This window comes from Botryllus schlosseri, chromosome 15 (genome assembly GCF_051294905.1).
Source record: "Botryllus schlosseri isolate E-star chromosome 15, Bs_hap1, whole genome shotgun sequence".
In the NCBI taxonomy this organism is placed as follows: Eukaryota; Metazoa; Chordata; class Ascidiacea; order Stolidobranchia; family Styelidae; genus Botryllus; species Botryllus schlosseri.
In genome coordinates, this window is record NC_137250.1 from 24,414,529 (window position 1) to 24,437,110 (window position 22,582).

The 22,582-nt window shown below is 41.4% G+C and overlaps 1 protein-coding gene across 1 annotated transcript; it reads left to right on the forward strand.

Annotated features, from left to right (window-relative positions):
- Nucleotides 1-1,388: 1,388 nt before the first annotated feature.
- On the forward strand, nucleotides 1,389-21,738 carry LOC145456785 (putative protein phosphatase 2C T23F11.1). The gene is made up of 6 exons (XM_080334894.1): nucleotides 1,389-1,548; nucleotides 3,870-4,019; nucleotides 4,104-4,243; nucleotides 4,510-4,735; nucleotides 9,485-9,630; nucleotides 21,169-21,738. The coding sequence occupies exons 1-6, from the start codon at nucleotides 1,446-1,448 to the stop codon at nucleotides 21,376-21,378; spliced, it is 975 nt and encodes a 324-aa protein (XP_080191020.1). The 5' UTR covers nucleotides 1,389-1,445; the 3' UTR covers nucleotides 21,379-21,738.
- Nucleotides 21,739-22,582: the final 844 nt, after the last annotated feature.

Genomic DNA, 22,582 nt, shown 5'->3' on the forward strand with positions numbered 1-22,582 from the left:
TATAAGCTTCAGCGAAGTCCAGGAAAAGATCACTTGGATAGTCTGCCGGTCCGCAGTTCCGTTCCGTCCGCCGTTTAGTATTACATGTTCCGCTGTTCCGCGGTCCGCCGTTTAGTTTTGAGCTATTTTATTATTGTCCGCTAGGTCCGCAGTTCCGCTTAGTCCGCCGTTTAGTATCGCAAGTTCCGCAGTCCGCTCGTTCCGCCGTTTAGAGTTGCCCCGAGTTGTATCAGTTTTATTGGTAATTTCATTATTTCCAAACGCAAGACTGCAATACCATTAAAATAAGGTTTCGAAACGACTTCCAGAAGTCTGTGAAATCAGTCAGTAAGATGCATCGTTGTTTAGGGTATAGCCATTCATTCGTTAATTCTATTGATTCAAAGCAACACAAGATCGCCACCTAAGGAAAAGATAGAATGGTGTCGAAACGACGTGTATTGGTCCAGTGTTTTCCACAACACGCACTGTACAGTGCAAATATATTGTCTCAGTCTCTGCACGATCTTTCAAGTTACCACACATTACCTAGATATAATTTGTTAGGATATTTGCCTTAGGGTTTTAAGGGTTAGTTTTATAGTTTAGTAGGATTTGATTTTAAAGCACGACAACATGAAAAAATGTGCAGTATCAATACACCTGCGTATTCCAATCACATTTATGATGGTTTCTCCAATATTTTGTAGTTAATATACCAGATTTCGGGGGTCTCACAGTGTCCCACGTACCCCGGGAAACAAACCCGAAAATATATAGAAATAGAGATAGCACGCACCCGGAAATATGATTTATAACCGAATAGTACCGTATATTGCAGGGGTGGGCAGTCCTGCTTCATGCCACATATCAAAAATCTTAGCTTTCAAAGGGCCACAACATATACATCGAAACATGCGAATGTAGGCTATCAAAGGAAGTTCAATATCGTGTGGTGATATATGGCGTAGTGAACCGTAATCCAGATTGGAATTGGTGGCAACATCGCATAGGATTTTCTGTCCAATTACTTAATTAGTCTATGCAGAAAAGCTCTCATCACGCAGGTTTTATTTCAAAAATTGAACCAAGATTCCATATGGGACCGTAATTTGACAATAATCTATGCCAGTGGTTCCCAACCTTTTTCGACCCATCGCCCCCTTTTCAAGGTCAACACCGAACATCGCCCCCCAAATTTTGTGTACCGAAAGTTGGGCATGCAAACTGTAATCACCATCGAGTTGACTAAAAAAAAAAAAAAAAGTCAAATTTTCGCCCCCCTGTCGCCCCCTTCGTCATTTTCGCCCCCCTAGACCGCCAAATCGCCCCCTGGGGGGCGATATCGCCCACGTTGGGAACCACTGATCTATGCTCTCAATCTTTCTAGTAACGCTGAAGTCGAGTGTGAGACTGTTGATTAATGATTTATTTTTAGCATAACACAGAAATTAATCAGATAGACAATGGGTCAAACGCTGTCGGAACCGATCACCAAGAAGGACACTGCAGGTGACGAAAATCACAGCCTCAAGGTCGGCATTTCCTGTATGCAAGGCTGGCGGATTAGTATCCTTTCAAATATTATTCGATGGAATGTTTAGTTTCCTTGCGTTTATCTATTGTACAATACTGTACCGTATTATTATAATTAATGGTAATTGCAATGGTTGTTACCGTTTGCGCTTGCGCATTTGCGCAATTTTTTTGATTTGGTGAGCGTTCACCGATCAGGTATCCGAATTGTAACTAATTGTAATGATAGCAAGTGCAACTCTAGCAAATATTGGAAATGTGAATTCGCTTAAAGATTGTCTGTTGCCTTTTTGATAATGCACATAGCCTATAGCCCAGGGGTGGGCAACTTTTCCGGTCGGCGGGCCTGAAATGGGATAATGAAGTAGGCCTACTTGGCTGGCCGGATTACAGAATCGATAAATTGATCGCGTGTTTATCCACCTATACAAGGAGTAAATCATATTAAATGTAAACTTCAAGTTTGAAGCATAGAGACCAAAACAGTATTTAATGACTTTATTAACCTTTAATGTACTGCGATAGCTGTTGAAGTTGATCAGATCCATCAAGGTTGTCAACCAGTTTTTGGAACTCTGGCTGCATGTCACATGTATAGAAACTCTTACTAAGGACTGTACGTAAACATCAGTTATATTGCAACTCAGCCTTGTCTTTTTAATGTACATGTTTGAAAATGCTGGATCCAATCAGAACAAGTAGTTTCATGACCATCTTTCTCAGGTCGAAAAACTTGGATTCATTCTGTGACGCATAAAATTTGTCAATTCTTTCGGATAAGAATTTCTTTTTCAGGTTAGAAACTCTTTGCGGGCTGCTCGAAATCCGGTCGTGGGCCGTAGGCCTATGTTGCCCGCCCCTGCTTTAGCTTGATTACCTATGCATTAGTAAAATGGCAGCAGACAATCTTTCATATTTCATGTTATGTGTTTCTATTGAAGTTTCTAGAAAAAGCCTTGTGAAGAACTTTGTGTTGTTTGGTTTCATTAGAAAGAAAAATGCAACTGTGAGTGTTAGCTATCGTCCACTACACTGCCAAATGTCACTGAATCATACTGTCGAAATTGGACTTATTTTTGCAAAAGGGACAATGTGCTCTCACCACATGATATGTTATCAAATTACTGTTTTTAGTTGCAGTAAGACTCTCAGCCTGATAAATTCGTGTCTGAAGCGTGTTACAAGCACCAGCACCTAGGCGTGGAGCCAGCTGAGACAGAAGGTTCAACAGTTTAAAAATTTACCAAGGTCACATCAATGTATTGGGGCCAAGTATAGACATATATGTCAAGAATACAAGGGTCTGATGAGGTTCCTCGTGTTGACAAACTCATGCTTGTGATATGTATTATGCCAGTATAAGATCCACTTCTGCACGCTACGATAAGAGCTGCAAGCAGGGGTGGGAAAACGTTTTGGCTTGTGGGCCGCATTCAACATCTAAATCTATTCTCCAGCCGCACTTTAGTTAATTGAAATTATTAGCTAAACACAATATTTTCATGTAATTATGTAGGGACTGAGAAATATAGCGATAATAAAAATGTATATTCAAAACTAACTAAATATACATAACAGAAACATTGACAAGATCTTATAAGCCTGTCGACCTCAATAACAAATTTGTCGAAATTAGCTGTGAAAGTCGGTTGGGCCGTTTCTAACAACAGGATGGAAATTTGAATCTGTGGGCAACGATCTGTCAATTGATGCGATTCAACCATAATTCTACTTTTGAGGTATTGAGGTCAGGTTATTGCGCTAGAAAAGATTAGAAATCAGCACCATCCTTTTATGATCTGCGAGACCATTTTTTAGGACCGTGAAGCACGTTTTTAAAAATTCAAACAATTCAGAAAAAAAAATAATTTCATAATATAAAATCTTTCAGGCAGCATATTTTTCGAACCAAACGTGAAGGTGAATTAAAATTATACCGTTAGTCGACATAAAGTCATATTGACACCATAAACTCAACATGTTGTTCTGTGTTGGTTTTGTAAGGGACCACAAGTCAGCTTAAAAATTTTCCTGGAGGCCGCTTTGCGAATTTTTAAAAAAAATTTTGAGAACCACTGCTATAACTTATCATTGTCATTGTGAAATATAGTTTAAGAACCCATGAATTAGATGAATACAGACTGAAATGCGATAAATCTAATTCTAGTCGGATTTGTGAACTGTTTCTTCGCTCTCATTTTAATTCAATCCAATTTCTAGTTTTCCTGCAAACGCTGCTTTGGAACTACATACCTTCAGTGTGAAGTAAGCTTCTTGTTTACCATACTTATAAACCACTGCTGTAAAACCATTGCAAATGTAGCCTACATGCTTCTTAATGAAATGGTCATAAGACATGGAAGATGAACATACAATAAAGCTATGTCTAAACGAGGAGAAAGAATCACACCTATTTGCTGTATTTGATGGACACGGCGGTCAACTTGCAGCTCAGTTTGCAAGTAAAAAGATTTCTGACGCCGTGATTTCACACTCGGCCTACCGTGAGTCTTGATACTACCAATCAGTGTCAAATTGTGAATTGCACTGTTGATTTTCTGTGTGCGAATATTTTGTTGACAATTTAGAAAAAGGAGATATCATAGGTGCATTGCAGAAGACATTTTTACAAATTGACGAAGATTTGCTGAATGACCCATCGATAAAGGATGACATGTCTGGCTGCACTGCAGTTTCTGTGCTTTTGAAAGGAGGAAAGATTCATTGTGTGAGTTCAGTTTAGAATTAACTTCTCCGTCAATAATGCATTCTGATGTTAATCAAAAAGTGTGCTCTTACGAACACAGTGCGTTATTGTAGACATGAATGTGAATCAATTTTATTTCGTGACTATAGCCGATCACAGGAATTAATTCCATTGTTCAATGATGAAACCCTAAACTTACGCAACAAAAGAGTGCGAGTGATATTTGTTGGGCTGTTATTTGATTCTGATTACTATTGGTGTCATGAAAACTATGTATCAACTCAAAGGCAAATATCGGCGATTCTCGAGCAGTAGCAAGTGTGCGTGGTCATGTCCAGCAACTCAGCTTTGACCATAAACCAAATCATCAGCGAGAGCTCCGAAGAATCACGGCAGCAGGCGGCTGGGTTGAATTTAACAGAGTGAATGGAAATCTCGCATTATCCCGAGCATTTGGAGACTTCACATATAAACAGAATTTGGAGAAGAGCCCGGAGGAACAAGTTGTGACAGGTTTGCGATTCAAATTTTGATGATTCTGGTCGAAAAGTTGATGGTGATTAACCGTGCATAGACGTTGTGTAAATCAGTAACATCTGAATTGACTCTGCCCAGGGTTGTAATGACTCAACTTGTAGTAAATTAAAAATAATAATGAGCAGCGCTTTTTTCGCGAACTTAATTTGAAGAAGAAAGTTATTTTTGAACAGACTCTACTGTACCGTTACTAGTTTTTGAAGCCACACCAAAAAACTTGGAATCCTGGCTGCACGTATGCGTGTGTCCCATACTGTAATCGTGGGAGAAATGTCACTTGAAGAGAGTGTGGTCTGCGTCTTGTAGTCTTTTTCTGTATTTCGCCCACATCAGAAATGAGGCTGATGCGGTCCTTCTAGCGAAACTGGCAAAACGGCAAGGCTGCCTTACCAAGCCACACAGAGTTAGGGACGCATCCTAATATTAAAGCATCCACTTAGCAACCTCTGTTAACAATGTAATTCACTGTTCTCAATTAAGGAATGAAACTGCACGCCTTCTAAACTTTTTGTCTCAGCCTGCCAACGTATTTTCTGCCTCGTATTTGGCCCGCCGGGAAAATTAATTGCCCACCCCTGTCTTGGAGGCACTCGAGTAAACCTTTTTACCATTGCTCTTCTGTTGTCCTTTTTGTGACATGATCTGATCGTCCATTACTTTGAATGAAAAAGAGGAAGTTCTTCAATGATCTTGCATCCTCATCTCAAATCATATATATATATGTACATGTACACTCGCAAAGCATTATTGAAGGAACGATTACGAGCTGGAACAAATTCCTATTCCAATCCACGCATGTACAATAATACACTGTCCACTTCCATGCTCCGATAAAAATGCCTGTCCCAAAAATGGTGTACAACCAGAGTTGGTCAAAGTAGTTGCCGTCGCTACTCAAGTAGTAGTAGAAGTAACGCCGGAATTTCTACTCAAGTAGAAGCAGGAGTGGTGGCTCACAAGTAAGTAAGTAGGTATTCTATGCCTATTTTTGCCTAAAATACTGAAAACTGTGAAGTAGAAGTAGTCTAAAATCATATCTACTTAATAAGTAGTGCGAGTAGGCAAAATCTACTTCAAGTACTGCAAAAAGTAGAAGTACTTCGTTACTGACCACCTATGTGTACAACACAGTTTGTGCGCGGCTTGCAGCGCTTATCAATGCAAATTCAATTTAATTAGAAGGGGAACATACATTTAGTAGTCAAATTGATATGGAGATGTTGTTTCAGCCGAAATCTAGGTCACCAATAATGCTGCGTTTTCATCCTGTTGCATCACTTCTTTTGATTACTAATTAGTGAAGGTACATCCGCCCAGCAAGAATGCGCTGATGACGAAGTTCTTGCCGCATGCCCACAATAATGACAGGTTATGCGCCGCATGCCGAGCGAGTTGTTGGCTGGCAGCACTTACGTTGCACGTGTATTGCTAGTGACGCCCCCCGCTGTGTCGCTTTGTACTGACTTTGCAGTTGTTCATCATCTTGTTCTTGAGATGACACCCACTGGCTATGCGTACTTGTTCAATTCGTAGACACCGGCGTGAGTTTCTTTAATCTAATATTGCAAGCTTTCCATCTTTTTGATAAGCTGGTACGTAGTGGTCCCTTGATTAGCCAACACATCCTTGCCTCAAAGTAAAATAGGGGTAGCCGGTGAACTCGGTCCTCGGTGAATTCGGCCCTCGGTGAATTCGGTCTCACAAACTCGGCCCTCGGTGAATTCGGCCCTCGGTGAACTCGGCCCTCGGTGAATTCGGCCCTCGGTTAATTCGGCCCTAGGGAAATTTTGTATTAAAGCGCATTAACAACTATTAATATGAATTATTAAACTAATTATATTATTATCAAGTGATTTGTAAATATTGTACGGAGGTCAGGGCATGCGTAGATCACGCAGTCACGGCGTGATAAGATCACGGATTGTGTAAGCGCGAGAGATAACGTGATGCTCACACATCAACCACGCGTGGTCTGCTCGTTATTGCAACTGAAGGTTGGGGTGGGGTATTAGGGTTTGGCGGGGGGGATATTCGGGTTGGGGGAGAGGGACATTAGTGTTGGGGGGGGGGCGACATTAGGGGGGGGCATTAGGGTTGGGGAAAGGATATTAGGGTTGGGGGGCATTAGGGTTTGGGTAGGGGGGGGGGAATATTAGGGTTGGGGGGGATATTAGTGTTGGGGTTAAGGTATCCCAAGATTAGGGTTAGGGGAGGAGGGACATTAGGGTTGGGGAAGGAAGATATTAGAGTTGGTAGTGGGTTAGGGTCCAAGTTAGGATGCCCTGACATGAATATCCCCAACCATTTCATTTATATTTTTGGAATCATTGCGACAGTAGCTTTTGATCAAGACCAAATTCAGTAAATTCTGCCTCCTTTAAGATAACTTTTGAGTTGCGAGAAATCCTACAGTCGCTGCCGCAAAATAATTCCGAATATAGCCTCAGCGAAGCTGCAAAATCGGTCGTTGCCATTCCATGCTTACATTCGATTAATTCCAGTAACCAATCACGGTGAAGTGGTGGAGTCTTCGATATCAGGCTCTCGCAGTGCGAGATCTACCACGATACGTGATTCTTCCCTATTTAAGATTAACCAATCACTTGATAATAATATTATTAATTTATTTATTAGTATTAATAGTTGTTAATACGCTTTAATACAAAATTTCCCGAGGGCCGAATTCACCGAGGGCCGAGTTCACTGGTAATCGAAATAGGATCGGCGTTTCGAGGTGTGTTGATCATCACACCATATCAGCATAACTATTTGACTTGAACGGTTCATGATTCACAATAAGTTGACATAATGTATTCTCTTCAGCAGTATGAAGTAGGCCAGTGGTTCCCAACCGGGGAGGAATTCCCCCCTTGGGGGGAATTTTGCAATTTTTAGGGAGGAATTCCACTTTAGAATTGTAACGGATTTCCCAAATTGTTCATGTTCGAACTGTCATAGTCAACCAGCTATATCCGAACGTATGCTCCTTATGGCTGTTTTTGTTTGCTGAAAGTATGTTCAAATGCTATCTAAAATCTCTTTTTCATATACAAATCCCCCCAACCCTTTTCTTTCTTTCTAACTAGTTCAGATGTGCTGTAGTTCGCAAGACAATTTTGTAGGCCAGCGACGGCTTCTCAATCAAATATATCCTAAGCGAGTAAATGTCGTGCCGAATCTATCACAACAATGCCTCTAGTGAAAGTATTTATCTTTATTTTCAAGTCAACATTTTCAGACAGTGACTAAATATTCCAACGTCATCAATTCAAGTCGAAGAGATCGCTAGCCTTGCTTTATTTTTAGTGAACAGCTACCCGATCGAAAAAAGACATGGTAAACTTGGTGCAATGTTGCCGAAACGTAATGGGTGTCCTAAATTTCAATGCGCTCCAGCATGGAATCTGATCACGTGTATGTTATATATCAGGGCTGTAACCCAGTCATGAGGCTCCGAGTCACAAGTCAATCTCACTTTCATAGTTTGGACTCGAGTCAAGTCGAGTCATTTTCAATTCACCAGCGAGTCAAGTCCGAGTCCAATTCACCGAGCAGACGGTCTAGTCCGAGTCATGGTATTATGACTCGAGTACGAGTCCAAGTCCCACTCAAGTCAACACTGTTTGGTGATATTGAATGATTTGGATTTATGACGTACTAATTTACCTCCCTTTGAGCAGTTTCTTGTCACATTGTCAAGTACCAGGATCAATAGACGATATTCCAACAGGGTGGTCACTTTATTGTTCTTCGAAATTACAATGAAATGTCGGTCTTGGTCGTTTTATAGTCTTGAGTCATATGGCTTGGTTCGAGTCATGCACAATGACTCGAGTCCAAGTCGAGTCAATACCAAGATTGTCTCGAATCGAGTCGTTTCCGTATTTTGAGAAAATGACTCGAGTCAAGTCTAGGTATCAGAAAATGGGGACTCGAGTCAAACTAGAGTCTGGTCAACCCTTCTACATATGAAAGTACCACTATTGCTGGCCAAATGCATACGCAAACTTGAGAAAAAAATCGCGATACCAGTAAATTTATGGATACTGATTTTTCACAGCAGTTACATTAGCGATTGGTGCACGGTAAGCCGAAAACACAAATGGAAGTGTGGGGGTCTGTTGAGCCAAGCCTTCCAGAATTTGTGTGATTGGGACCAAGACCATGGTTTTTGAAGTTCTACAAAGTGTTATTAGAGCACTGCTAGAAACAAACACTCGATACCGCCCGTCTTATTCTCTCAGTCAACAGGTGTTTGCGCGGTAAAAATGACCATTTTTATTCATCGGGCAGATTTATCCTAAGGGGGGAATTTTGGCTAAAATTTCGGCCAAGGGAGGCACGAGATGAAAAAGGTTGGGAACCACTGAAGTAGGCTAAAAGGTGTAAAATGGGAAGCAGTGCAGCCTCTGACACCATGATAATTCTGCTTTTAAAAATATTTGTACTTGGTAAACAATTTTGACAAAAACACGTCAACACGTCAAAAAATGATGGCCCTACTCATAACTGATATGATATTCCACAACCACGGAGGTTTTAGTTAAGCTGACCCCATCCTGAACTGAAATCAAGGGACTGGGACTTGTTGGCTGCCAATGGTGTGTGCGATGAGAATTTCTGATTTTTAGTGTGTGGGTGATTTCGCCGTACCTTGTAAATAAATTAGTTTTTGTCACAATCTTACTTGAATAGATCATACTCAGAAACAACCTTGTTCTACAGCATATCCCGATGTAATAGTCAAGGAGGTGACAGCAGACCATGAATTCATCGTTCTTGCTTGTGATGGCATCTGGGACGTTCTCTCGAATGAAGATGTGGTGGATTTTGTGCGCGAGAAGCTTGGTAACCACATAAAGCCCGAAGAGGTAGGGAAATAGGACTCATGCCACCTCTTCTTTGCTTGAGGTGGCATATCAATACCACATTCCTCCATACTAGTGCAAACGTTTGTACCACCAAGAAACTCTACCATAGTCTTTATCATGTTCCAGATTATTTAAATCGGTGGCTCGCATGGTCGTGACCTGATTTCAAAATGTTCTGCGATCCACCTCTAAATTTGTTCAACAGATCAATGAAAAAACACTTTCGCTTAAACCAGGGTTACTTGAACTTTTTACGCGGACCGCTACATTTTTATGGAGTCTTGACGGATCTCAAGCAGAAAATTCATAAGCTCTCACACAGCGGTTCTCAACCGGGAGTTCGCGAAGCATTTTAGGGGGTTAACAAAACCTATAAATTTGCAAAATGGTTTGTAACCTAATTTTTATTTAATTTTGAATTAGAAAAATTTCAAGCCAGTTTTGCTTCATTACTGCTAAAACTTCATTGACTCAAATCAGCAGAATGACCGTCTGATATCAAATATCCTACTGCGCAAACTCTTTTCAATTGCGAATAGCCTTCTGATCCATTATGTCCTGTGATATCCATAACCACTATTCCAGTCATTTTTGTTGTTGTTTATCGTGACAATTGACGATAATTGAGCAAAATTTGAACTAAAACTTGAAGGTCCGCGTCATGGTCCAAAATGGGTCCGCGAAGACAAAAAGGTTAAAAACCGCTGCTCTAATATATGAACCTTGGTATATCTATTGCAGCGGTTCTTAACCTTTGTAACCTGGGGAACCTACGTAACTAACGGGGAATTCGTTCACCGCTTGCATGAGCGCCTTTGCTTTCCCTCGATGAAAACATGTAGCTTGTAGGCTACAGCCGTTTCCTTCACAACGCAGTGATCCTGTAAAAGTTTTTGTGAAGCAGCTGTTGTTTGTTCATCATGTATTTCGTACCTCAAACAGGTCCTGTCGTCCTGAATTAATCCTAAATCATCATCTGCCAACTTATCAACATTGCGCTTTCAGTATTTCCGCGGGTAGCAGACACCTTGAACACCTAATCAGCAAGCTGCTGCTGTCGTGATCATGAAGCATAGCCCATTACCCAATCAAGGGCAGTGGTTATGTGATTACTAGTCTTCTCGCTGTTCTATGGTCGGTGGCACACCCATTCTTGGGCTGCTACTTTCAAACGCTTTGCTCGAAATCTTAACGGCCTTCCTGTGAGCTTCTTTCAGGCTCATTATTGTATTTTATCAATAATCTATATAGAATGAGACACAATCACTGAGCATTTTAAAGATTTTCCAAATTCGGGACAACCCTAGTATATGCCACAAATAGATCTAGGAACAATATATATAACGTCCGCTTCCTATTTAATGTGACGACTATGGGCTAGAACAGGGGTGGCCAATCATTTTGCTGTTCATGGCCACATTTCGATTTCTTGAGCAGCCTACAGCCGCATTCCTGGGCATAGTCGTAATACACTAAGTGGATGTCAAATATCCATATTAAACTGTCCTTGCTCATTACCGGTGAATTCCGGACTAATAAATGTTTTCATATCGGCTTATTATATGCACCAAAATTGACGACCGCCAACACATACTATTTGAATAACGTGTTGACGGCCGCACAAATGTCCTTCTACAACCGCAGGTTGGCCACCCCTGGGCCAGAATTGATTTCAGTTCCGGGCGCATGCCACGATCTTGTCAATAGAAATCGACTGTGTAATAAATGCCCAATAGTTTGAAATTTGATATTGTTCTCGATACGAGTAGGTCCAGCAATCAAATTTATCGGATTATAGAAGGTTCCCTGTTCAAACGAATCGAATAAATTCAGAGTTTGTGCCACCCAGAATCTCGTGATGCATAAATATTTGACAATGGCATGGCATACTGCACGTTAATAACGAAAATAACACTGAAAAATGACATTGTGCGACAATTTCAAATTATGAATGTATTGTAAGGCCTTTGTCCAGTATGGAGGTTTATTCAGCACACAAAATATACTGCAACCGACAGACGATACAGATCCAAGTAACCGACCAGCAATACCGTCGACCGCCCCGCACGGCCGACGCAACCCAAAAAGACCAAACTAGCTCATGCTCTCCACCGAATATACAGAGCGTGACCGATAGCGGACCCGAATAGGTGGCAGAGGAGGGCTGTTATATTAACCTCCTGTAATTCTGAGAAGTACTATAGAAATTACTCTTATCAACATGAACAATTAAGGTACAGTAATCACAAGAAAACACATGCAATTTCCAGCCGTCAGTCCATTTTATCTTTCACACAGCGGTTCCTAAATTGTCCATAATAGACGTACGACTTCAACCAATTCGGAACGTCTGAGACAGTTGAGACAGAATCTTTCTAATTATGTTCCAACAAACTTTCCGCGATTTCTGCAATACACCCGGTGTCATTCAGTATCTTCTCCCAGTTATTAGGCTTGCCTCTATAGCCGCTTTCTGATCGTTCTTCATCATGTCGCTTACATGGCAGCTGCACTATGAAATCTGAATCCTCGGTCGTGACTTTCACTCCGTATTCAAGCACAGGACCACCCAAGCTGACATCAGTTGCTACACTGCAATTCTCTGGCAAGGCGATAGAGGATGTAGTATCTGAGCACGAATAAAGTACCGGTATACCACGCAACTCTTCACTGCTGGACACTTTCCAGACTCCAACACCTTCAGTCACAGAAGCACCAGAATCTTCAACGTCATTAACCTTTTCAGAGTCAACATCATCCCCTTGTAGTATTGCCTTGAGCACCGAAATCATTCTATCCTCGGATGCCTGAAACTTGCACTCAACGACTCCTTCCGTAGCTTTCACACAGTTTCAATTTTAATTCGAGAAATCAATGTACTTTCCATGTCCTCAAATCGTCGTTTCAGACATTCTATTTCAGCCTGCAGCATTACCAACTGTTGAGCTTCAATCTCTCTTTCCAATCGTCTGACTTCGCTAACTAGCCAGACCCGCCAGTTGATGGACTGCGGCGAATTCTCCATACTGGTCCTCGCGTGCTCGCCAATGTAGAGGCCTTTGTCCAGTATGGAGGTTTATTCAGCACACAAAATATACTCCAACCCGACAGACGATACAGATCCAAGAACCAAGTAACCGACCAGCAATATCGTCGACCGCCCCGCAAGGCCGACGCAACCCAAAAAGACCAAACTAGCTCATGTTCTCTGCCGAATATACAGAGCGTGACCGATAGCGGACCCGAATAGGAGGAGCGGGAGGGCTGCTGCATTATCAAGCAGACAAGAAAAATAGATGATGGCAAACGAGAAAGCGTGTATTCTAATCAGTGTCGCCACGAATGGGTTTTGAGTCTGACAACGTATTGAGTATCTTTCGCCGCGACAATTGTTTTCTCATTCTATCGTTGTCTAAGCTGTATTGCTGCATTTCCTGATTAATGTCGCTGGTAAAACCTTGTTAGAGAAACGAATATGCGCTGAAATGAATTCCAATTTGCAGGCGCACACCCTCCAATTTCGCGCTGCGATTACCAAGACTATCATGAATCTAGCTAGCTCGACAATGGTTTTGTAAACGGATAGGGCGAACATAATTTAGATTTTAGAAAAGCAGAACGTCTATTTGGGCGCCAAGTCGGGAGAGGAGATATACGATGGTGCTTCTCAGCACACGCTAGGCGCGTAGCCAGTCGGAAAATTAAGGGGAATTGGATTTTTTTCAAATCTACCAATATCGCATCAATTCAATTCGGGTTAAGTACGTATGTAAGTGATGATCATATAATCTCATCTTCTTGATGATTTTAGGCGTATGACAAGCTTGCCAAAAAGCCCGGAAGGGCTCTCTCTGTTGTCTGGTGAACAATTGAATACGCGCGCGGTGCGGCGACAGTTTTTGCAAATCAACATGTCCGAACCTGAGGGCTCAGACCTTTGTCGTCTTTTAGAACTCAAGCCATGATACACATCTTCTGATAGTCACGTTCAAGTATTAGCGGAAATCAATCACGCACGACAGAAAATGACAGAAAACAAGCAACCTGTCCTGAATTAATCTTAAATTAGGGTTGCCATACGTCCAGAATTTCTCGGACATGTCCGGAATTTCACTGTTCAAACTAGCGTCCGGGAGGAATTTCTAAAACATGCCAAATGTCCGGAATTTTGAAGACTTGACGTTGGCTCATAATTTTTTCGTAAATTAACATGAAAACATTATTTTTGGAAATACTTATGCTGATGCATGATATTTTTCTTCGCGCTGTGCGCGATTTACTATCACATTTATTGATTTTAATATGGGGACTATGGACTACCACCCTCGCAAAATGTGCAATAAAATATCAATAACAACAACCTCCATTTACTGGAATAAGCCTAATTGTAATCGCAATTATAGGAGAACGGTATATTCCTAGAGATCGTCAAGGCTGTTCAAATGCTTCATTTAATGATATAGTGGTTCCAAACTTGGCGGTCGTTTGCCTTTATTCTGGGGTTCGCAAATATGTTGAACGTAATCAGCTTCCAAAATGGCGGTGAGTAAGTCTGGGCAAAGGAGCTGACTTCTTCTAATAATCGGCTCGTCAAATTTTGATCCGGGCCGCGGAACATTTTCAATTTGGAGATGGAGTCGTGACCATAAACTGCATGCGTGGTGTTTATAACGCTCCGTGGTGTGCACCGGCATAAGGCTGATGAACAATCTTATTTTAACAATCATATAGAAACGAGATTCATATAGCACCCCCCCCCATCACCCCAGAAGTTGCATCGATCAGCCTATGGTGGGCTAGAAATCATTATTTATTTGGGTGGGAAGGGGCTGAAGATGTGGTTTCGGTCCCGGTTACACAACACACAGCCACATACATACTGAAACGGATCGTGACCACCTCTGGTCTATGAGCAAAGCTTTGCTAGTGTGACGTCATAACTCATTTTAAAATCCTAGAGTATGCGCTAAAGAGTGTCCGGAATTTGTCTGGTAACCCTATCTTAAATCATTAACTGCCAACCAACCTACAGTGCGCTTACAGAATCACCGCCGTTAGCAGCCTCCTTTAACAACTAGTCAGCAAGCAACCACGGTCGTGATAAATGAAGCATAGCCGATTAGCCAACCGAGAGCCGTGATTTCGTGATTACTAGTCTTGTTGCGGTTCTATGGTCGCTGGCACGCCCACCGTCGGTAGCTACTTTCAAACGCTTTGCGTCAAATCTTAACGACTTAACTTTGAGCTTGCTGCAGACTCATTGCTGTCTTTTTTATCAATTTTATCTATAGAATTAGACATTGATACCCATCATTTTTGAGATTTCCCAAATTTTGGACAACCCTAATGTACATCGAATATCTGTGTGCAAAATAAGTCGTTACGCAATGACGAGCAAAGGTAATAATAATGATGGACCGTGGCATTTGACAATCCTACGTTTCTGCAATCAATAACCTGATCTAATATCACTGCACCGATTTGACCGTTATAAAATATATCTATCTATATTATCACCGGGTACAAAATTCGTTAGATTGTTGTCAGTTGTCATTCAAGCATTCTGGCGCTCATTCTTATCATTACATTGGTAATACTTGTTCATTGACTTTTTACTTTGCAAATGTTTTCAAGTGTTTTTCTCAATTATAAAATTTTGTTACGTCGCATCACGGTAAACCAAAAATTTGTCTGAAATATTTGTCCTAAATGAGTCACTCAAGGTTTTTTACAAAGCTAACATTCCGACCTGTGCTTGTGCTATGCTAAAAGTTCTTTGACATAGGTCTAGCATGCTAAGAGTTACAGAACTTCAAAGCAAACTTACAGCCAACTTAAAGCAAATTTATGACAAATATTTGAATTTTCAATTTTGAAATGAAATTTCTCCGAGATGGGTATCAAATCACATATTCCTTCAAATTTTAGCATAGCACAGCACTGTCCTAGTACTTCCTAAAGAAGGCGTTAGATCGGAAAAATGACTTCACAATTTTGAGATTTTGCATTCCCAGTGTCGGTGCATTTTCTGTCCTTCGAATCCACTATATGCCACAACATGCAGAGTAGAACCAAATTTATTGTTTTTTTTTTGTATATAGCATAGCGACATCTAGCGACTCTGAAAATTTCATGGTGATTGGGGTAGCCATACGAAATTTTTGTGTTGCTAGTCCCCTTAAGGGATTGTTTAATGGAAGTATTTCCTACAATAAAATCTCAAAATTAGTTGCAAATGTGCTGGAAAATATAAACAGTTTTCAATCCACTCAAAATTGCTTCGCGGATGCGGCCCGCGGGCCGTATGTTTGACACTCCTGGTGTAGACCCTAGCACAGGGGTTCTCAAGCCGCGGGCCGCATGTGACCCGCAGAGGTCCATTTTGCGGCCCGCGGCCTCTTTCATTCGAACGCAATTACTACTGGCCCAGCATTGTTGCAAATTAATTTATCTACTTAGATCTCTTATCGCATCGTCTCTGTTTCGTTTGAATAACCATTCTTTGACGTGATCTGGTCTCTTGATATGTTCTTGAGTTTAGATTGTTATTCTTCTGAATCAGTATTGGTATGGACCGTCAATTTTTCACTAGTCTGCGCGCACTCACCAACTCACCGCGCGCTCCCTTGGACAACAGTGCGTAACGACTGAAAGAAAGGTCATCACTTCGGCTTTCTTATTGTGCGCGGCACAGATTTTCTGTGCGTGGCGACTTTGTCAGCAGTGTTGAATTTGATGAATGTGCTTTCTCACATATGAATGGAAAACCTATATTTGTCATATTTGTCGAATAACAGTTGTCGTAACGAAGCGTAGAAGCTTAAAACGATACCAATAAAGTTTATTCTAGGTTACATATCACCTGATCTTCGAAAAAACGTTACTACCTAGGCGTCAAGCCCAGTAATCCGTAGTGGTGTAGGAATTATTATAATTGCCGACGACGTTATACAGACGCTTTGGAATATCGCTAAACCCAAGAAATCTGCTAGAGATAGTGTGATTTCACTAATACTTCAACATACTGTGCGAATATTCGCTGTTTCCGGGCCTTAGCAGCAATGTTTCCTCCAAGCTGGGCACGTGCGCAAATGCGCAGTGCTGACACGATCTGTGCGCACAGAAAATCTAAGTTGCGCACAAAAAATCAGCAATGATGACCTTTTTTATAGTCTTTAATCATGGTTGTCAATGTCCAAGGGTCTGCGCAGTAAGTTGGTGAGTGTGCGCAGACTCGTCAGAAATTAGAGGGAACACTGCTTAGCAGCAAGGACAACATTACCTGACAAATTTTGAAGCTAAAGTTGTCCGATTCAACCGTGACCAGAAGAGTAGCCAGTCGACATTTTATCGCATGTTCTGAAACACGTTGCCGCGTATACTACTTTAGCCTAGCATTGGACGAATCCATCGACTTCACAAACATTGCATAGCTAATTTTCTTGGTGCATTTCGGCAGAGTGGATATATTTGCAGAAGAAATGCTGGCATGGCAAACGTGGGGAGGTTGCCAGCGAAAAACATAAACTTGACAAAATTGACGTCTGTAACTATCGGTGGAGGGCACCAGCCATGGAAGGAAAGGACATGGGTTAATTGGTTTGCTCTGAAACGATTCCCAAAACGCCAGACTTCTTCTCATTTCACCGAGAGCTCAAAGTGATAATGACCTCTGTTGTAACAAAAAAGTGCCTGCGTTGTGATGCACAAGGCCTAAACGGCGATAAGCGTCACAGTAATACCTTGTGTAATAATAATAATAAGGTACATATACCGACTTGGAAATGAATGCAATGCACGCTCCATTAAGCGATTTACTTGCGACGCCGGAAGATACATATTCTCACAAAAAACAGCGATTGAAAACTTACGAACGCTGTCCAGTGTCCATTAATGATTTGAAATGCATAAAAATGGACTAGACGCCCGTATACGACTAATAAATAGGCTCCAGTAGCCTAAATTTGACGGAAGCTCACAAATGCATGGTAATAATGTTTTGCGGCCCGCAGCGTCTTTTGCGGGTAAAATGCGACCCGTTGTACATGCGAAGTTGAGAACCCCTGCGGCCTAGCAGAACAAGTAGTTTGATGACCATCTTTCTCAATTTAGCAAACTTGGATTCATTCTGAGACGCGAGACGCATAAATTTGGCTGTAATAAGGCGCATGTCTTCTTACATAGCACCATCATTGCTCCAATCACCGGATCTGCGATGCCGTGTTTCAGCCCAGTTATCTAGGCACAAGTATGGTGGCAACGGACCAGCGGCTGCAGACGCCTGCTTGTGCCAACTCTTTGTAACGAACATGTCAGGGTTTTTCGCCGCAAAACCCTGTTGGCCGCATCCCAAACTGAAAAAAAACTATTGAAGAAAAAAGAAACCTGAAGTAACTATGGGTTCTTCGTGTCCAACGACACTTGTTAATCCTATAACCATCAGGGAGTGTCTACGTCTGGATGAAATATCCCAGCTGTAGTCACAAATATCCCCGCGAGCGGAGGTTGGCTGTGGCCCCTCCGGACCCTTGAAAAAAGACGCATAACATTTGTTAATACTTTCATATTAGAATTTCACGTTCAGGGTAAAAACTCTCTGCGGGCCGCTCAAAATCCCGTTGCGGGCGGTATGTTGCCCAACCCTGCCATGTGACCTATAAAGGCCTTGTCACTTATCACCTCCATGACATTGAAGTAATCGAGTGGATTAATTGTAAAAAATAGAACAGTGGACAGTCTGAAACATAGAAGAAAATAATAAATACAAATATATAGCAAAGACGGTAGCCATGGTAACATATGAAAACAATAAATTGATGTATATTATATGAATTAGTTCATATTGTAATATGCTAAAAGTTAATCCAGATATTGGCTAATGTGCTAAAAGTTAATCCAGATATTGGTTAATGTGCTAAAACATTGGTTCCCAACCTGTGGTACGAATTGAATTTACGAATTTACTCCCAAATTTTTGGGAGATTTTGATTAACCTTGAAATTTTATTCGCACTGCGCGCGATTCAACGCGGCTTCATTTTTCGATTTTAGTGAAGTAGCTTCCTTTGCAACCTGTACCAGTACAAATGTGAACAGCAACAAAAGATGATGAGCCCCATGTAGAAATACCAACTTGGAATCGTGTCTTCCTCACGAAAGAAATTTGCTTGTATGGTGTGTTTGGGTGATTTCGATATATTTCCAATATACCGCCAATCCTGATGGGAGGTCAAGAAATAACAGCATGCAACAAAGTGACTTATTACAATTGGTCCACCCGAAGATACATCATCATTTATTACTTGCCCTAAATTTGCGAAAACACAACCTCCATCAACTTTGCCTGGGAATCAGATCACATTGGCCGAGAAAGGATAAATGTTTGATAGTAATATGTGAAACTACGAATATTAATGACAAAATTCATTCGTGAATCTGAAACCATGACGACCATGACGTGATCAAGAATCTATTCATCACTTGACCGCTCGCGATTTCGGTGCGTTTCGTGAGCCGATATGAATAAATACGTTAGTCTGGAGCTCACTGAAAATGGACGTGGACAGTTTAAATGGGTATTTGGCGTTCAGTATGAACTTAAATGGGTATTTAGCGTTCAGTATGAACTATGTCCTAGAATGCGGCCGTAGGCTAGGCCTACATGACTACTCGAAATGCGGCAGTGAATAGCAAAAAGGTTGGACACTCCTGCACTACAGCACTACAGAAATCATACTGCGCCTTATTTTCTGTTTCGCTGCCTTCGGCAGCTCAACACGATGGCAAGGTTTTTTGTCCGCCTTCGGCTCGCATAACTTATGTAGGTGATGGTACGCGAGCACTGCATAAAACCTCAAAATGGTTCGCGGGTGAAAAAGGGTTGGGAACCACTGTGCTAAAAGGTAGTCCAGGTGTTGGCTTTTAAATTCATGTTGAGGCAGTTCTTTGAGATTGTCGGGTACGCAATTTCAAATATTGTGGCCCATATATTCAATAGACTGTTGGTTCAGTCTAGAGTTCATGCGGTGAACATAAAGATGTCCAGATTCTCATGATGTAGTAAAATATCCATGCACACTGCACAGTACAAGATTGCTCAAATAAGGTATTGAAGTATTGGGAGGTATTGCCGTTTAGAAATTTATGCATCAGGTTGGCTACTTCATAATTATACAAATCGGGTAGTTTAGGTATCCTAAGAGTTGAATAACCAGGAGTAGCAGATGACCTAGAATCTATGCCACATAAATTTCCTATGGCTCGATTTTGAATGATACAGATTCTGTTTAAATAAGTCTGATTGACCTTTCCCCATACACATAACCCATTAAGTAGGTGCGGGTGAAATAATGAGAAATAGATTGTTCATAAGGTCTGTCTCGGGAGAGAATGTCCAAGTCTGGCAAGAATTCCAGCTGTAGCAGATAGTTTTTTACAAAGATTGGTAATGTCGGTATTCCATTTCAGATTGGAGTCGATGGTAATTCCCAGGTACCGTGTTTGGGTTGGGGGTGCAATAATGACGTCAGACACACTTAATGAAAAATTTGAGTCAGCTTTACAATTGAACACAAGTACCTGAGGCTTAATAGAAGTAGCGGGAAATTAGATCTATTTGATTAAGTACCGCAAGTAGTGGTAAACTACTTGAGTACTTTGAAAAGTAGAAGTACTTCGTTACTGACCACCTCTGGTTGTAACAACCTTGATTTGTTCCGATATATAGCACATAGGCCTACAATTACTATATTGATAATTGCTCGGTTGCGATTCAAGCGTGAAACATTTCCAATAGTACAGTCCCCTCCCGAAAACGACTGGATTTCGACCTCTTATCCTCGTTTTTACTATTGTCCCTGAAGCATGAAGGGGCGCCTGACCTAGGCAACTTTTGAAAAGGGGCTCTGGAGGAAAAATTGGTAAAAACCACTGGTTTACGTCATGAAAATTCAAATGCTTGAATTTCAAAGAATGAGAAAGGCAAATGTTTGTACAGCAAGCTTGTCTCGTTGCACACTATAGAGCTCTCCTGTAGCATTTTCAGGAATGGCAGAAATTAGATTATAATCAAAATCAGAGCATAGAAACAGTTCACAAATTAGATTAGAATTAGTTGTCCAAGTCTGGCTGGTGCACTGCTGCATTTGGAGTTTTGATATAGAATACTGCCTTCTATATATTCCAGAGATGAGCATGGATTTGCATTAGCATTTGAGTTTCTTTCAATATATTAGAATTGAATTTGCCGATTTTCGGCGAGATCGATGTTCTGTGGCGAACTGCGACAAAGTTTTACATCATTCTAAATTTAATAAATTCACACGAGCTTTCGGAGCACCTCTCCTTCAGGTGTTAATGTACTTGTGCACTCAATTTGCGTTTTATTTCTTTTCACTGAATTAGAGGCCTTCTTTTCACTGAATTAGAGGCCTTCTAAGTGGAATTCTAAGTTTGAATCGGATTACAATTAGAATCTGAAGCTTTTGAATTAGATAAGGACATAGAAATTTCAAATCCGCTCATCTCTGCTATATTTCAGATTTGTGAGCAACTTCTGGATCGTTGCCTGGCGACAGACTGTTCCGCAGGAGGAGTTGGATGCGACAATATGACTGTGATGATTGTCGTCTTAAAGACAGCTGGCTCATTCGAGAGAACATGCGATAAATGTGCTGCAGCCAAGCGAGATTCTATTCCACCTGCTTGCTTGTTAGCGTCGTACCCCGATTTTGTCCGAAATGGTCTTTGAAACTCGTGTAGCAGGACCGTCCACTGTGTTTGCTGCAGTTGCCCACACTGTGCGTTTTCTATTTCATTGGCTGTGGCAGTTGTTTGTGCTAGATGTATCCAAATGTCACCAGGCATGACACGAATAGTGACGTCATTGGGCGCGGTTGCCCGTCCAGATCATCGATGCTACCTCACGGATAGGATTGACCTGCCTCTATTAACCAGAGCCCGTTCATATGGAGCTGTTCAATTGAAAAGGCCAAGGCCACATATTTTTTGTCGGTAGGACATGGAAATAATTTATTAAAGAGTTGAACGTTTTGAGATGTTAACCACTTTTCACTGTTCTGCGAATAAATGTGAACTTTGTCATCTGTAAGGTTTGGTACTATTGATTTGCGTGCAACTCACAGGAGACTCACACGTCAATCTTAGTTTCGAATCGAGTCTAGTCATTTTCAATTCACCGAATCAAAGCCGAGTTCAAGTCATAGATAAGTAGTGAGGGTGTCCGTTTTATACGCCGGCCAATCAAATTACGCCACATGTTACTGTAGGCATTTCATGTTAATCTTGGGGGGTTCAATAATTTAGGAGCCATACTTGTATTCGCTAGATGGCGTATGCTTGACGATACTTCCTGGTCTGGTCTAAGTATAGATAACTAAGGTAAACCGTAGATGCGACACTCGCGAGCATTACGTAACGTCACGCTCCAATTATACTCTACGGCACTGTTGTTGTTTTGCTTGGCGCTTATGCAGCAGGAGGCAGATTTCAGCATTAGGATGGTAATAAATACGGCTGCCAGAAGTGTGTTTCTTGTTTCTCTATAGATAGAAGTTCCGAGGTGTCGTATTGGAAGTAATTATACTACTAATGACGTGTTGGTATAGTATCAATCAGAATAAGAAACTGCATTTCAGTTGACGCGGGCTCGGCCCCTTCAAATTCTGTAGATACCGTTATGCTGCTTAGCATGGAATCGCGCCTTGTAATAGCAATTATTGTTACTTGACAGAGGATAAATTCTTTGAATCTACTTGTAACCGTTGTGACTTGGCCGATGATGGTGGATTTGATTGAAAGTCACTGCTCACTGACCATGTTATCTGCTGTATAATGTCCAATGACATAGAGGACAATGATGGCAAAAAAGCAAGTGGTTGCTGGATATGAAATTTATACAAGGGTCACTATCATACCACCTACCAGCTATCTTC